The sequence below is a fragment of the Felis catus genome, chromosome B1 (genome assembly GCF_018350175.1).
Source record: "Felis catus isolate Fca126 chromosome B1, F.catus_Fca126_mat1.0, whole genome shotgun sequence".
In the NCBI taxonomy this organism is placed as follows: Eukaryota; Metazoa; Chordata; class Mammalia; order Carnivora; family Felidae; genus Felis; species Felis catus.
Window position 1 is genome coordinate 62,025,283 of NC_058371.1, and position 16,366 is coordinate 62,041,648.

The 16,366-nt window shown below is 36.0% G+C and overlaps 1 protein-coding gene and 1 non-coding gene across 6 annotated transcripts in view; both read right to left on the bottom strand.

Annotated features, from left to right (window-relative positions):
- TLL1 (tolloid like 1) overlaps positions 1 to 16,366 on the bottom strand; it is a 213,917-nt gene that overhangs the window by 10,311 nt on the left and 187,240 nt on the right. For all 5 annotated transcript variants that reach the window (XM_023252694.2, XM_023252695.2, XM_045055704.1 and 2 more), the window contains 2 exons: positions 14,118 to 14,245; positions 2,699 to 2,912 (listed from right to left, as the gene is read on the bottom strand). In XM_023252694.2, the coding sequence (XP_023108462.2) occupies positions 2,699 to 2,912; positions 14,118 to 14,245 (342 nt within the window). The remainder of the gene's footprint in view (positions 1 to 2,698; positions 2,913 to 14,117; positions 14,246 to 16,366) is intronic.
- Positions 3,703 to 3,850, bottom strand: LOC111560346. The gene has a single exon (XR_002742091.1). It is a non-coding gene; the product is annotated as a small nucleolar RNA SNORA62/SNORA6 family (small nucleolar RNA).

The following is a 16,366-nucleotide window of genomic DNA, read 5'->3' on the forward strand; positions in this document are numbered from 1 at the left end:
ATTTTGATAACAGCAAATGAGCCCGAGTTAAGAAGCCAGGATTCTAATACCAACTACTATTTTTTTGTTCTACTTCAGGCATTTAAGTTTTTGTTCAGAATCCTTAACTGTGAGATGACAGGGCCGGATTAAAAGATATCCAGGGTACGTTTTCACCTAATGAAAGTAGGACTCATGTTGCTCAATTGGGTATTTGAATGAATGTGAACAGAACAGGGCAATAAAATAGGCCTAGCCGGTTACATACTTTAAACAGAGGGTTTTTTAAAACTTACATAAGGAAAAATTCAATCTCTACCACTGCTTCAATAACAGACCAGTTTGGTATCCTTTTTCTTCCTAATCTGAAACTTTCATGTTAAGAGAAAATATACTGTGGTGGAAAGTATGTGAGCTTTGGAGATAGGTAGTATAAAGATTAAATTCAGGCTTTGACATAATTTTAGAAATCTCTAAAAAATAATCAATTTCTTTATCTGAAAAATGAGAATTTGGATGATTAATTAATTTTTAGAGATTTCTAAAATTTCTTTATCTGAAAAATGAGGATAATAACACATCGTATAGTCTTTATCTGAAAAATGAGGATAATAACACAGCGTATAGTCTTTTGAGGATTCAGTATACGTAAAGTGTATATATTAAGTGCATGTGTGTGCCTAAATGCCAAATGCATGCTCTATAGACCATCAGATCTCAATATGTGATCTCATTGAGAAATTAGATCCTAACAATGGGTTCTTAAGGGTTATATAAACACTGCAAATAGGGTTCATGAGCAGAGGCTATGCAAAATTAACAAGTCGTGGAGTTTTACAGCTATAAGAAACCTTAAATAGTAGTTTACAGATAAAGAAACAGATCCAAAGAAATGATCCTTTCCAACGTTCCCAGCTAGGTAATGGCATCATTAGACCCAAACCCCAAATGTATCAACATACCAGAACGTGATATAAGTCTTAATCCTTCTACTTACCAAGGGTAAGAAGAGATAGTATGAGATACTATAAAAGTAAGTTTTTACTAACGTAAGAAAGAGGAATTCATAGACAGGAAAATTAAAAATATTATATAGTCAGATATTTCAAGAACTTTGACAGCATATTTTTATACTGCTTTCTTGGAACTTATGATACCCAGGATATTAAAGTATGCATATATATGCCATAAACTCTGTGCTATCAGAAAAGTATTGATGAAGTAATGGGATTCCAATCATTCCACCCCTTCAATGCATAACAAGTTATCAGGAAAATATTTAAAGAGTACATGTCAAATGGGTGGAAAATCATTAGTACGAAATGTTTATAGTCCATGAAAAATTTTTCTCAAACATAATATATAATATATATATAAATAATTTTAAATATAAATATTTATACTAATCCTGAGAAACAATTAATTTGAATTATCAATGAGTCCAACCATTCCTAGTATGAATTAGATCAATATTTTGACAATATTCACTTTTTTTAAAATGTTTTTTTTATGTTTATTTTTGAGAGACAGAGAGATACAGAGCACAAGTGGGGAAGAGGCAGAGAGAGAGGGAGACACAGAATCTGAAGCAGGCTCCAGGCTCTGAGCTGTCAGCACAGAGCCTGATGCGGGGCTCGAACTCACGGACTGCGAGATCATGACCTAAGCCGAAGTCGGACGCTCAACTAACTGAGCCACCCAGGCGCCCTGGACAATATTCACTTTTTCACATATAGACTTCAGTATAAATCTAATGCTCATAACAAAATGTATTAAACTGGAAAGTAATATTGGATAATGGAATAATTAAAATTCTGATTTCTCACATAAAATTAAAAAAAATCAAACAAAAAATCAGGAAACCATGATGAAAATTACTACACTCAAAATGTTTCCTGGTAAAATATGTATACTATTTCTAGTGCGTTTTACACCAAGATGGATTTCTACCAGTTGGTGTCTAAACGGTTTATGCATTATGAGTGCCACTAGGTGGCACTGTAAGCTAAATGACTTTAGGAAACTACAATCAACTGATTTTTTTATTTTTAACTGAATGAAAAAAAAGGACATTTCCTAGACATTTATGAAATATATTATTAGGCTGGCTCCAAGTTATAAAAAATGTTATTCTACATTTTGCCTAAAATTTTCCATATTTTTCTAAATTATATTTTATTTCTTGAAGATTTTCATTACAAAGTCAAATTAGGGATTAGGATTAGGAAAAAGATTGTGTTGCATACCAAATAAAGGGAAAAACAAATGAGGCTCTGTAAAACAGAGAGATAAATCTCAAAACTGAGATTTATAAAAATATATTAATTCAAAATCTAGGTAACCAGGTAGGATGTTAGATAAACATAATTCTTAAATACTAAGATATAGATTTTTAACCGTTAAACAGAACATATAAATCAAACTGCCAAAGTGAATACGGAACATATTATACAAATATTTAGAGATAATTCTACCTGGTCATACTGCATTGAACATGAATGAGATCAAATTATTGCATTTCCTTTTAATGTTCAACAACTACAAAGACATATAGGTAGGATGCAACATTGCTCTCAAATATTTTACAAAATGCTCCAGTGAGATTTCTTCTACTGTCCTCAGAGATTCGTTAATGTTCCTGTTATAGGATCCACTGCATTCATTCCCGGAAGAGAAACCTAGATCTTAGGAAAGAGAAACATGGCCCTGATTTGCTGACCTGTAGAATGTGTGGCTTGAAAGCCTTTTCTTTGAACAGATGCATCAGAAATAAACCGAACAAACATTTTATTTCCGGTGGCCACAAGGGGCTCTGGTATCTTGCTGCCACATAGTCGTCCAAGAATTGGTGATTTTTCTGTTTCTCCATCAAATACTTCCAAGTGATCATAAGCACACTCTTGATGCTGCTCAATCTCAAACTCACTAAAGGCCTGGTTAAAAACAAAAAAAGAAAGAAGAAGAAGAAAGGAAAAGAAAAATAAAAAATCACATATCACTCAAAATGGGTTCTTTCCTTTGGAGCAGAAATACAGATCAATAAAACATGCTCAGGACATATAAATAAAGAAATCCATGTGGAGCATTACTGAAAGAGTGTGAAATCAACAGGATGTAAAATCTCTGCAAAAACATAAGGAGGAAAACAATGCAATAACTCCAGGTGAAATTCTACTATTCAACTATTTCAACTAAATCTACTATGACAATCTACTCCAAAATATAGACAAATTGTAATCACAAAGTGACATTTTATTCTGAATATAATTCTAAGTTTACACTGAATGCATCAGAAAACAAAAATTGAATTTTAACATTTTTAAATTGTTTTAAAAAGTTGAATCCTCTGGTTTTGATGATCATAAACTATTGAACATCATATACTACCTTGGATGTACTTTGTGTACAAGTACCTTGGGACACTTAAGCAGAAAACCTCTTACAGTTATTGTTATATCTTCACAAAAATTAAGCACAGTAGATATTAATAGGATAACTAAAAGGGAATTTTCACTATATACTTCTTTATTTAGATCCTACAAACCCATATTATTAGAGTCCTAATATGATTTTAGGCTACATTATTGTTAATTTACTTTTAAGATAGATGGTATACTTATTTTAATATTTAGAGTCTTGCCAAGTTTAGTATGCCTTTAAAAATTATTTTAATTTTCCTGCATAATAATTTTTATGTATGAGTCTGAGCAATTATTTTTTTACACTTGTAGCAAGAATTACTATCAAACTCCACTCACTGGGCCAGAAACCAGTGTTAGCGAAAGACTCGCCCTCATGTAGCACACTACCTACACTTGTGAGTTCATCAGCCAGCCAGCGGCCTCACTTCCATGCTTTAACAAAGTACAGAAGCAAATTCTTAAAATGAAAATTCATTAAATGTATAACACATATTAAACATCACAAAGGAACGTGTAATCGAGACAGACTGAAAATAGTAATGTCCAAACTATTAATAATTCCAGGAATTCTAGGTTATTTGCCATCGCCAATTAAGGTTTTTTCCTTTCCCTGAGAAAACCATCATGCCTTCAAGAAATAAACTATAGCTTCCACTAAAGTCTATGGAGCAAAGCTAAAACAAAATAATAAGGGAAACAACACCAAAGAAAGAGAACATGTACTCAAAAAATTCACTAATGTTGCTGTGTTCTCTACAGCTTAAAATATTTGCACAAAACTTTTTACAGACATGTATTTAATGCAATATGGTGAAACTGTCACAATTCTAAGTTTAATTAAAACCATCAGTTTTGTAATTTTGAAAGAAAAAAATCGACTAAGAATTAAGAATGGTTTTCCTTTGGTGCTGACCACAGTTATCTATCCCTTAATGCGTTGCCGTCTACTATCACTGACTTCGGAGGAGTAAGGGAAGAAAGGAAAGAAGCAATTTATATTAATTAGGGAGGAGGAGAAAGCAATGGAAGCTACTTAAAAGAAGAAACAAAAGAAAAGAAAGAGGTCTGATCTCTGCTGTTGTATATTCCGCCGCATCCTACTTAAAAGTATAAATTAAAATGTTGTAACCAACGAGCCTCAGAGAGTCATTATGTATTATAATTATAATGGGTAAAAAGGATTGTTCGCTGCATTCTACCAAGACACTGGATAGTGTGAAAAAGATTAAATACAGCACAAAGAGTCTTACTGGAAACAAACCAACAAAAAACAGTGCAGAAAGATACAGTGAACAAGGAGACTTTAGCGGAGTGTATTTATCATGAAGTACAACATGCAAAGCAGGGTGATCACTGAAGTTTTCCCCTTATTTAGCTCTGCAATCCAGTGGCAGAGAATGGAGTAGAGCAGACGCAGTGTATGAGTGATATAGAAGACTCTGAATGGATGGTCGGCTGGACGTCCATTCGTTTACCTGTCTACCGATTCCATGTTTATGGCCAACCCCACGGACGGAAATGCTGTAAAAGGAGAAAGCCAACCCTTCAGGTTTTCTGCATCTCATGAGACGGTACTCAGTCAGCTCCTAGGACTTTTGTGACATATACACAGTCTCAGTGTCAGTTTGTGACTGTTAAGAAACCAACAGGAGAAAATTGGCTTATCCTCACTTAGAATTTCTGCGGATTAAATATGAAACCAAGCTTCTGAATTATAAGACCAGGGTTATTTCAAGAAAAAAAAACAACAACAACACTGTTTCAGGAAAATGACAACATCTGAAAAACATTGCATGTTGAATAACTATCTCTTTTGAATGTGATTTAGAGTCATTCATCTAAAAAGACCAGAAAAACTTACTGTGAAGAAGTGAAAACTGTAAGAACGATGGGGGGTGGGGATGGGGGTGGGGGTGGGTTGATGGCATTCTCAAGCATATCCTGTAAGTAAAAGTTAAAATGGGATCAGAATTTACAGACCACACATGTTCAGTCCATTGAAAAGTAAGTGAATGAGATAACTAAGTGACTATTTCACTCCCTAATGAAATGCAGGATGTCTGGAGTGAATCATAACATCTGTTTTACAGAACAGAGCAACACCACACAGAGTGGCAGTGCGCTTGTGGGCTGGGGGCATACTGACACCTGGTTTGGAGCCAACTGGCTCCCGCTTTTTATCAAATTACTAATGGAATCGGACTGACTCTGGAAGAGTCAAATTAGGCAAAAGTTTTGCAGCTGACATATTCCCAAGTGATGCAAACAATTCTCCTTCATTAAGGTCTTAGTGACTTTTCCTCCTGGAATTGGTAGCAGCTTGTTAGTTCATCTGCAAAGATTGGGTGGTCCTTTTCCAGAAGTCAGTCTAACCCAAATGCTTCCACACAAGCAAAAGCGTGACCAATTCACATGCCGAGATCTCATAAATCTGGCCCTTAATATCATAGAGATATTCACATTAGAGACCTCCATATGTAGTGACATTGCCTCTATAAAAAAACATTTCTAGGCCATTGAAAGGTATTACAGGGGTCCATGGGACACTGGGAAAACCTCAAAAAATATTTTTGTAGAATTCCTAAAGATACAGTGAGACACACAGTTTATTATTTTCTTTTATGATGCGTCCTGAGCCATGAATATCTATATCTAAATAATGCAGAATACGGAGATTTCCAGCCACCAGGAATCAATGTCACAGAATTGCTTCCCTCGCACCCCCGAAGACACTTAGAATCCCCAAACATCCTTCAACTACACAATGGTAACAGGACAGCTAAGTAAAGCTGATGTATGGAGCGGTAAGAAAGTCTGATTTCTGCTGAAACACTGCCCTCTTTTTTGGTACTTTATTTTTCTTAGGTGTTTACACTAAAACTTTATAGGCATTTTAGTATTCGAACATTTAAACCTTACTCATTCCATGATTATATTTCTATGATTTTAAGGTTACTAATCTAAGTTTAAAAAAACAAAACAAAACAAAACAAAAAAGAGCAAATAACCATGAGCTCTCATCAGAAATACTAATGGATTTCCCACAAGGCAAACCAAGAGCTTAAGGAGTCTCATTCAAAAGAAATAAAATTGAATTCTCATTTTGGGCTGTGGAAAGAATAACTATGTGTTTCTGGAACTCCCAAGCAAGCCTAATCTACCTAGCTGGCCCCCCGCCAGGCTTCCATATGCAGCCTCACATGAACATCTGTAGAGGTACTTTGATTGAAAATACAGGCGGTGGCTAAAGGGTAAAGTCATCCTGAGTTGCCATATATATTCATAAAGGACAAGAAAATAAAATGATAGCATTCAATGCAAAAATAAAATTTAGCCAGCGTGACCATTAAAAGCGAGCGAATGAAAGGCGCTGATGCAATCTGAGCAGCTGTGAGATAAGATTTAGCACTCCCTGGGCCCAGCCATCCTTCGTCTTTTCCTGTCTTCGGTAAGAACTGTCAGTTGGTTTCCCACAAGATACTGGAAGGAGTAAAGGCCACTGGGAAAAATGGCAGCACGGAATACAGACCCTAGCCTTCTGATTCAAATGACCTTTCTTCCCCCCATGAGTCCTCTATAGCTGTGGTCAAATACACTTTCTGTGAATTTATAGTGGAGAATTATGTAACATTTGTAGGTGCTTTTGTTTTCTAAATATCCCATATCTAAAGCTATAAATTGCAACTATATAACTTCGCAAAACTCCAGGCTAGGATAAATCAAATAAACACGACATGAGCACATATTGCTGTATGCTCCTATGCCTGGAATTTTGTTTCTGTTTTGTTGGTTTGTTTTTGTTTTATTTTCTATTTAATGTGGAGCAATTCAAAACATTAAAAAAGTACCAAAAATGTAATGATGAGTCTCCAGAATCAAGACAGGAGGAAACCAGGAGTAAAAGAGATCCTTGTCTTATTCATTCAGAACTTGATCTCTTTTCTAATAAGAAGACATTTTTCCCCCCAACTACCTTTTAATCAAGGTTTCTTTCTATTGTAAAGCTATTATCACATAGTCAGCATCTCCTAGTTAAACACACACACAAACACAGAGAAAGCAAATGTATTAGTTTCCTATTGCTGCTGTAGCAAATTACCGTAAATTTAGAGGCTTAAATGACACATTTTCACTCCCTGTCAGCTATGAAGGTTAGACGTCTAAAATGGGTGAGCAGCACCAGACCTTCCAGAGGAAGGTGATGATCGGTTTCCTTGCGTTTTGCCTATCTTCTGGAGGCCGCTCTCATTCCTCGGCTCATATCCCTTTCCTCCATCTTCAAAACCAACAGTATAGCATCTCCTCTCTGATCTCCTGCTCCTGTCTTGTAAGCACCCTTGTGATTACATCAAGCCCACCCAGATAACCTAGGATAATCTCTCCATTTCAAGATCTTTAATTTAACCACAGCTCCTTTTGCCACATAAGGTAACACGTGCACAGGTTCTGGGGATTAGAACACGGGCATCTTTGGGGTATGAGGAACATTATTCTGTCTACCACAGAAATTAAGAGCTAAATATTTCCACCCTCTGTGATTTCAGGGAAAATAATCACAAACAATGATGGACTTCATGGTTTCAAACCCTTTTACCCTGACCTTCTTAACAAACTAGGTAAATTCTGCCTGGCAAATCTAGTTTTCAGGCTGTTTTTGCAATTAAACAGTTACTGAAACACAACCATGTCCATTCATTCGTGTACTGTCTGTGGATGCTTTCACACCAAAGCAGCAGATTAAAATTGTTGCAACACAGATTACACAGTCTACGAAGTCCATATTATTTCCTATCGGCTCTTTAAAGAAAAAGTTTTCTGACAAATAATTATTAGCTGTATTTTTAATTTTTGGTACTGAATTTCAACTTCATAAGGCTACACAAAAACTTGATCATGGTTCCATTACCCAATAAAATGGTATATAATTTTTATTATTGATCATTGTCATAATTCTAATTGCTATTTGGATATCATATATCAGTGTTTATTGGCTTTTACAGGGCATTATGCCAAGTACTTTATATACAAGTTCATTTGATACACTTACAACATTCCTAAGTATTATCTCCAATTTCCTATCTAGAAATGGAGACTAAAAGGATGAGTATCTTTCTCAAGTATCATCTCAAGATGGCTAGTAAGTAGAAACCTGACATTTAGACACAAGTCACTTTAAATTCAAAATATATATGGTCCTAATCTCTCTTTATTTCTCTGTTGTATGTTCATTTTACTTCATCATTATAACTTTGTCTTATTAACATTTCCCATTGAAATTAGTATATATGCACACATATGTAGCAATTATGGATCTTTTTTTCTCTCTGATGCAGGATGCTAAAATAAATAAAACAAAATAAAGTAAAAGGTACAGAAAGAATCTTGGGCTTGAAGGTCCTTAGACCCCTGCCAGCTTTACACACTTGCCAACCCCCCTAAACTGCATCCTTCTCCACAAGTGTCATTTGTGAGCCCAACTTGAGATAATATGCATGATTCCACTTTGAAACCATTAGGCATTATACTGACATTAGTTCTCAGTGCTCTTTGGTCCAAGCTTGATTTTGTGAGGCGCAAGAAGTACCCTGTGAAGCTACATTTTATTATCTGGAGAGCACTCTTAAGAAAAGGCAAATTTGAGAACATTTATGTTTTTATTTGTGGAACTGCGTATGAGAGAGTGCCTATTTTATGACTTTTTAAAACACACTCTCAGGCTCTCAGGATCCCAGCTCTCCAGCTTACTACATTTACACGAAGACAATATTTCAAGGTTTTCTAAAGATCAGAGCAGGTATCAAAAAAAGTACATAAAAGAATGTATAAAAATATCTTTAAGAACTGGTGTAATCATCCATAAACACAACTCTACTTAATTTTTATATTCCGTTTTATAATAGTCAATTCATGATTTAAGGACAAAAATTATGAGTATGTTCATATTATGTACTATAGACATAATTTAGGCTATTATTGTATTAAAATTGTTGCTTTATATTATTGAACAGTATTTACTGTGTCATTTTTTTAAAAATCACCTTTAGGAGCACCTGGGTGGCTCAGTCGGTTGGGCGACCGACTTCAGCTCATGTCATGATCTCACAGCTGGTGAGTTCAAGCCCCGCACTGGGCTCTGTGCTGACAGACCCTGGAGCCTCCTTCGGATTCTGTGTCTCCCTCTCTCTCTGCCCTTTGCTTGCACTCTCTCTCTCTCTTTCTCTCTCAAAAATAAATAAATATTAAAAAATATTTTTAAAACATTTGCCTTTTTAAATTTTTTCTTGTTTTTTTTTAACGTTTATTTTATTGTGTTTTGTTGTTTTGTTTTTTGAGAGAGAGAGAGAGAGTGAGCAGAGGGGCAGAGAGAGATAGAAAGAGAAAGAGAGAGAGAGACACACACACACAGAATCTGAAGCAGGCTCCAGAGTCAGAGCTGTCAGCACAGGCCCTATGGGGGGCTCAAACTCACAAACCGTGAGGTCATGACTGAGCCAAAGTTGGATGCTTAACCAACTGAATCACCCAGGTGCCCCCCCCCTCAAAAAAATCACCTTTGAAGATTTTCTGCTTGTGTATCAGGTGGTATATACAACAACCGAATGGTATTCTGGCTATACATTCTGGACTCTACAGAGTAAATCTGTCAGGAGAGTACACATCATCAAGCACAGGAGAGTGCTTATTTTAAGCCATGAGGCTTTGGGTTAATTTGTTACAAAGCAATAGATAACTAAAACACTACATAAAATAGTTGCATTAAAATGCCAAAAGCTTTAAATTTCTGCATATCTGTAATAAACTGACCACTCCTTATATATAGCTCAGCCCTTATATTATTGTACACTAATATATATTAGATAGAGATTATCACAATATGAACCAAAAGAATATATTCATTATAAGTAAATATTATGCACAAGAATGCTCATATCTCTCAAAGGGCGTTGGATTTTATTATTCGTTTTACTCCATCATTCCAACACTGTCTAAATAGACTCGATATTTTTAGTCTTATATATAAACCAAATTAACTAAAATATGTTTATCTCAAACACAGAGAAAGGTTGGTTTTACCCACAAACGATTACTTGCATGTCAGCCAATATAACTCAGTATCAAGTTAAAGGAATATTTGTGCTAGAAAGAACAGCAGGTCTCTTAAAATTCACAAATATGGTAGCTTTCTTTATATCTCATGAAATTCTGTTTAGGAATAATTTCCTTTGCTTCTCTATGAATACGTGAAATATTTAGAAATGTTTATTTTTCCATGCAGCCTAAGTAAAGAAGGGTAACAATATATGAATTGTAAAGAAAGCTTCAAGATGCACCGAAGACAGATCAAATGTTTTCCTTACTTTTTCTCTTTGCCTTAGCCCATAATAAAGAGACTAGCTTGTAGCTAAGTATCTATCAGCAGTTCTTGGCCTAAGGGCATTAAAAGATTTAATAATTTTTCAAGTTTCCTTGGAATCCACTTTCCAAATTCAGTTTGGGTTTCAGTTCTTCCATGAAAATTAAGAATTTCAAAGGAACCAGGCAAAATGCATTTATCTGGAACAATGTATCTTTTTGATAAAAATCTCCTATATAATAAATGCCTAACCATACAGGAAAGTGACTGAATGGTGTGATGTAGAATTATAAACAGTGTGGGCCAAACGTCCATTGGTTGCTACCTGCTATAGATGGTGATTTTGGTTTTAAAGTAGATTAGTTAGTAGTTATATAACAAGTAGGGAAACAATGATAGTAAACATAAGCAATAATGTTGAAATAGTAAGAATTAAAAACTATAGAACTGAAATATCACTTGAAGTTGGTAGCTAATGTCATGACGCACTTTCTAGTGATTCTAGCTCTTAGAGTGTATTGAGAGTTAGGTTTTGTATGAACACCATTTATAGGATAAGGGAATTGGAATTAGTATTATGTTTCAACGCAGAAACTTTGGGGTGTCAGTAATGTGTGTTTAACAAGCTGTCCAGGTAATTCTGATGAATGCTAATATCTGAGAAAGCCTGGCTTTAGACCATAACTACACCACAAAGATCACAAAGTCAAATGCAATCAAATTTGCCTAGAGCTTCTGTTTTCTTTCTGGGAAATTCCTTCTTAGGATACGAGTAGGCATGACTATTGTTGACAAACATGCTTTATGTTCTGACCCTCAAGTGGAATATTTGCATGAAAATTAAAGCTTGCAATTTGTGAAGGAATATACTGTCCTAGAATTGGAACGGGTGTTCAATAAGCTGAAAGGTATATAACTAAGAAAGAATAAAATACTGTCGTGTTTAAAATTGGGGTAGATCAAGAGTTCTATTTCCTCTTGGATATAGATAGCTGGAACTAGTGTTGCTTCTACCCTAACAACAAGAAAAACCCATGTCAACTTTAAAGATCACTTTGCTGAATACGTCAAAGAGCTGATGTCATTAGTCAACCAAGTAATATGCAGTCCACTGAATCTCAGCCTCCTCCAAGGAGAGAGGAGACACAAACACCTGTTCACCAGTGGCAGACCCTGAAAGGAAGAGATGCTGGGTGCCATATAACTAGGTAAGAAGTCTTTGCAATAAACTGGTAGAAGTCAGGTGTGGACTAGGGGAAGAGTCCAGAGCCCCCGGGAGCTGTAGACATAGGGGAGTTTGCACCCACTTGCAGTCTCTTCTCCATGGACCTCAATCTCCTGCTCATGAGAGAAATTGTGGACACAGCAGGAGAAGGCCAAATGCTTTCCTCAGTGTTACAGGCTTGGAGGAGGAAAGTGGTCACTGCCATGAGCAAAAACATGAAGCCCAGAGGCAGCCTTTCTCTGAAAAACAAACTGTAAACCTCTGGGAAAGGCAAAGAAAACCGTCACCACCAGGGCAAGGACAAAGACTCACGGAAGCCAGGGGAAAGGTAAAACAACAATGACAATGACAGAAAACAACAACAACAACAACAACAACAACAACAACACAACACAACGAACCACTTTTTCCCCTGGGGAACTGCTGGTCACAGGTTCTTAAGGCAGCAACAGTAGAGACTTGCTACCACTATAGAAGGTCTTCTCTCATGGAAAACCAACCAGAGATAGAAGATGGAGTTTGGTCACCACAGAGAGAAGAGGCAGGACTGCTAAGGAAGGCCATTTCCAAGACCTCAACAATCGGGGCCTGTTTAAGGTGCAAGCTGTACTAAGACAACAGAGAACCCCTTGCCTTCCCCACCGGAGCAGCAAATACCAAGTAACAAGAAACTGGGGGAAGGAAAAGTATGGAGAGAGAAATAAGTCATGGTGGAGATGAACAGAGAAGCTAAAGTAGCAGTATTGCAAAAATGCCTCTGAAATCCCAGCCTCCAATCTAAGAAAAAGGTATTCAAGGCCAATGTCGCATTGAAGGTGATGGTAGGAACTAGAAAACCCACACTCAGCTTTACTGACTAGATTCCTCAACACCAGCCCCTGCTGTACCCACACATGTGCTAACAGCCTCCAGAAGAGATGTGTCTACTTCCAGACATAAAGTCTCTACTGTTATCCACATAATGTCTGGTATTTAATAAAAATTATATGACATACAAAAAGGCAAGAAAAACAAACCAAAAAAAATCGCACCACTAAGAGAGAAAATAACCAACAGAACAGACTGAGACATGACCCCTATGTTTAAACTATGAAATGGAATTTAAAGTAACTATGATTAATACGCAAAAGATTCTAGTAACACTACAGACAACATACAAACAGTTGGGAAATTTCAGCAAAGAGATGGTGTTATGGACTGAATTGTGTTCTCCCCAAATCCATACATTCAATCCCTAGTTCACAGTGTGGATGCATTTGGGGATAAGGCTTTTAGGGAGGTAATCAAAATTAAATGAGGTCATACAGGTGATGCCCTAGTCCCATAGGGCTAGTGTCCTTGTAAGAAGATAAGAAGGCACCACAGCTTACTCTGTCTGTGCATACACAGAATAAAGTCTACCATAAACTGAGTGGCTAAAACACACAAAAAATACTGTCTTATAGTTCTGGAGGCTAGAATTTCAAGATCAAGGTGCTATCAGGTTTGGTCATGCCTCTTCTCCTGGCTTGTAGATGGCCACTTCATTGCTCTATCCTTACATGGCCTCTATTCTGTGTATGCACAGACACAGTAAGCTGTGGTGTCTCCTTAGGAAGAGGAAGTCTAAGGATATCAGTATCCATCTAAAAAAAGGGCAACTACGTGATGCAAAAATGACATTCCACAAGCCACAAGGCAAAATTAATTTTATAAAAAAATACATATGCTTTGTTTATGAGGCATACAGAATGGGCACAGCCAGTGCTATGTTGGGTTTAGGCCGATAGTCATTTTATTTCTTTCTTGCTGAATTTCTGATGTGTTTTTGTTCATTTACTTTCCCCATTTGCAAATATCATTACCAATAACATGTTAGGAAATAGAGCCTACTGTTTTGCAGTAACGCTGATAATGCCTTTTAAAGCATCCAGGATAATAAGAACACCACATGAGAGCTACATGGCTGTCATTGCTGTCACCTTGATCTAGGAAATCAGGGATTTATTTAGTGTAAGAAGGAAAGCATAAGAAAGAAAATATTTTCCAGCGGCCCACTAATGCAATTCAATTAAATAAACATTCAACTTATCTCCGTGTGCTAGCCACAAAAGACATGGGCAGTCCACTTAATAGAAAGAAGGATGAGCTCACTTACTAATTTGATCCGATGGCCAGGAGTGGTACTGATTTCCCACGTGCATTCCTTCCTGCTTGGGTACTTGTCTGGCCAGTTTGGGCTGGTGATGAAGCCACTTGGACTGTGGATCTTCTGTTCGCACTCAGCTGTGCCAACAACGATAATATAAGTCAGTCTGGAAATCTAGCCCAGGGTTGGTTTAGCAAGAAAGTAGCCCATTTACCCACTATCCCGCTGAAAGATTTTCCTCAGTACTAACTAATCACCATGCCAATCTCTGTTATCACAGGCATCTGCCTTGGCAAACATGTTGCTGAGCATAATGAGGCAATGTTTGTTTTCTTGCTCACATGAAATTGTTTACAATGAATCAGATAGATGCTTAAAAAAATGAACTATTTTAAATTGCTAGATCTGAAAGCTCAGATTTTAACAGAGCAACATATACTGACATCAAAGCTATCAACGCTTGGCATGTACAAAATATTTGAGTGCAATGCCACAAACGGGATTCAGTGGACTACACCATTTTCAATTCATTTTTTTCCCATTGGCAGAAACATCATTTACAGCTAATTGACATCATTAAGCCATTTTATGGATCATGTATTTACATTTTCCCTCACCCTTAGTTAAAGTAAACACTTGATATCTAAATCATAGTTTTAGCTGCTAAACTAAATGAACCCTAATTTCATCAAAGTAAAATGAAGCGTTAAGGGGAAAAATAAGTAAACAGCTGCTAGTCATGGAAATAACTTTTAAACTAATTTCAAAGACTATTTCATTCATTTAATATGAAATTTCTTTTATGTTTTTCACAATAAAATAACCTTACCTTAAAAGAGACTACTCCACATTGTTTATATCAAACTTCAAAAACGTTTAATATCAAAAAAAAAATTAATATCCTCAGGCTGTGTCCATTCTCAGTAATTTATGAAGCAGCACCCTACCCATTCTAACTTAGACTGGGAGTTTTTTTGTTGTGTATTAAGTTTCCTATGAAATCCTTTCTTGAAAATACTTAAAAATATTTAATTTTTAAAAATATTTAAAAATAAGCAGAGAAATAAGGTATCTAAATTATATTTGCTACTTGTGAGCCACAGGGTATATTCATACTTTGCAAAAGCTGTCTCTCTCTTTTTTTTTTTCTGAATTATCTTCCAATGTTGCGAAATAACTGGACTATTCCCCAGCCTGTTTATTCAACAAAAAACTTTACTCAGTTACAAATATCAGTCTTCATGGGTTTATCTTCTCATATAGAAAGTGAAAAAAGGAAAAAAGAAATTCTTGTTTGCATATGATTCTGGGTAATATCATTAGCTCAATGAAAAAGCAGAAAAAATACCCCTGACATGTGACAATATTTGAAAGAAACTGAATGGAACAAGGGTCAGTTCAGGATATCCTGTACAATTCCAATGTTAATACAAAGACCTGCTACCTAACCATGATTCTAGCCAGGGACGTACCAATCTGTATGTGCTAATAACTAAAGTTATAAAATCTGCCATGGTAATTCTTTCAAAATGGGCACAAATCTAATTTAAGTAGAAAATTCAGGAGCAGACCCTCTAAGAATGAAATAAGAACTGAATAACTATTTCTTGTTTCCATCTAGCTCATACTGGTTAAGGAGATACAGATAATTGTTCTTATAAAATTAGAATATTTTAAGAGCTTAGGAAAGGACCAAAAATGAACAGACTAATATTGTGCTATTAGAATGCTTTTTTTTTTTTTTGGCCAAAATCATGACTTAAAACTTTAAATGGCACCATTTTCAAATGTCTTTCCTCTGGTAGGCATTTGAGTTTGATACTACTGGTATTTACAGTGCCATCGCTCATGTAGCATAGATGAGATATTTTGGGGAGGGAAATTAAACCAAATGCAAAACATTTAGCAGAAGTTAAGTTTAAATGTGGAGACTGTTACAGGGTCTGTTCTACAAGGACCTGGGGATAATGTGGTGCTTTTCTGGCTGCCAGATGGCATCACAGCCACTTCTATATCTGTGTATACAAAGTTATTCGAATGCCACCCGTGTGTGAAGTGCAGAACTTTTGGGTATTATGAAGTTTCCATTAGTAGGCTTGGATATCTGAACACCGTACATGGTTTTTTTTTGTTTTTTTTTTTTTGACATTTGAACAGTTAACAATGATACTACTCATTGATATGATTAACTCTACTTGGAAGCAGTGCTTTGCCCAAAGTGCATGAAATTCTGGATGTTGTCAAGAAAAAGAACACTC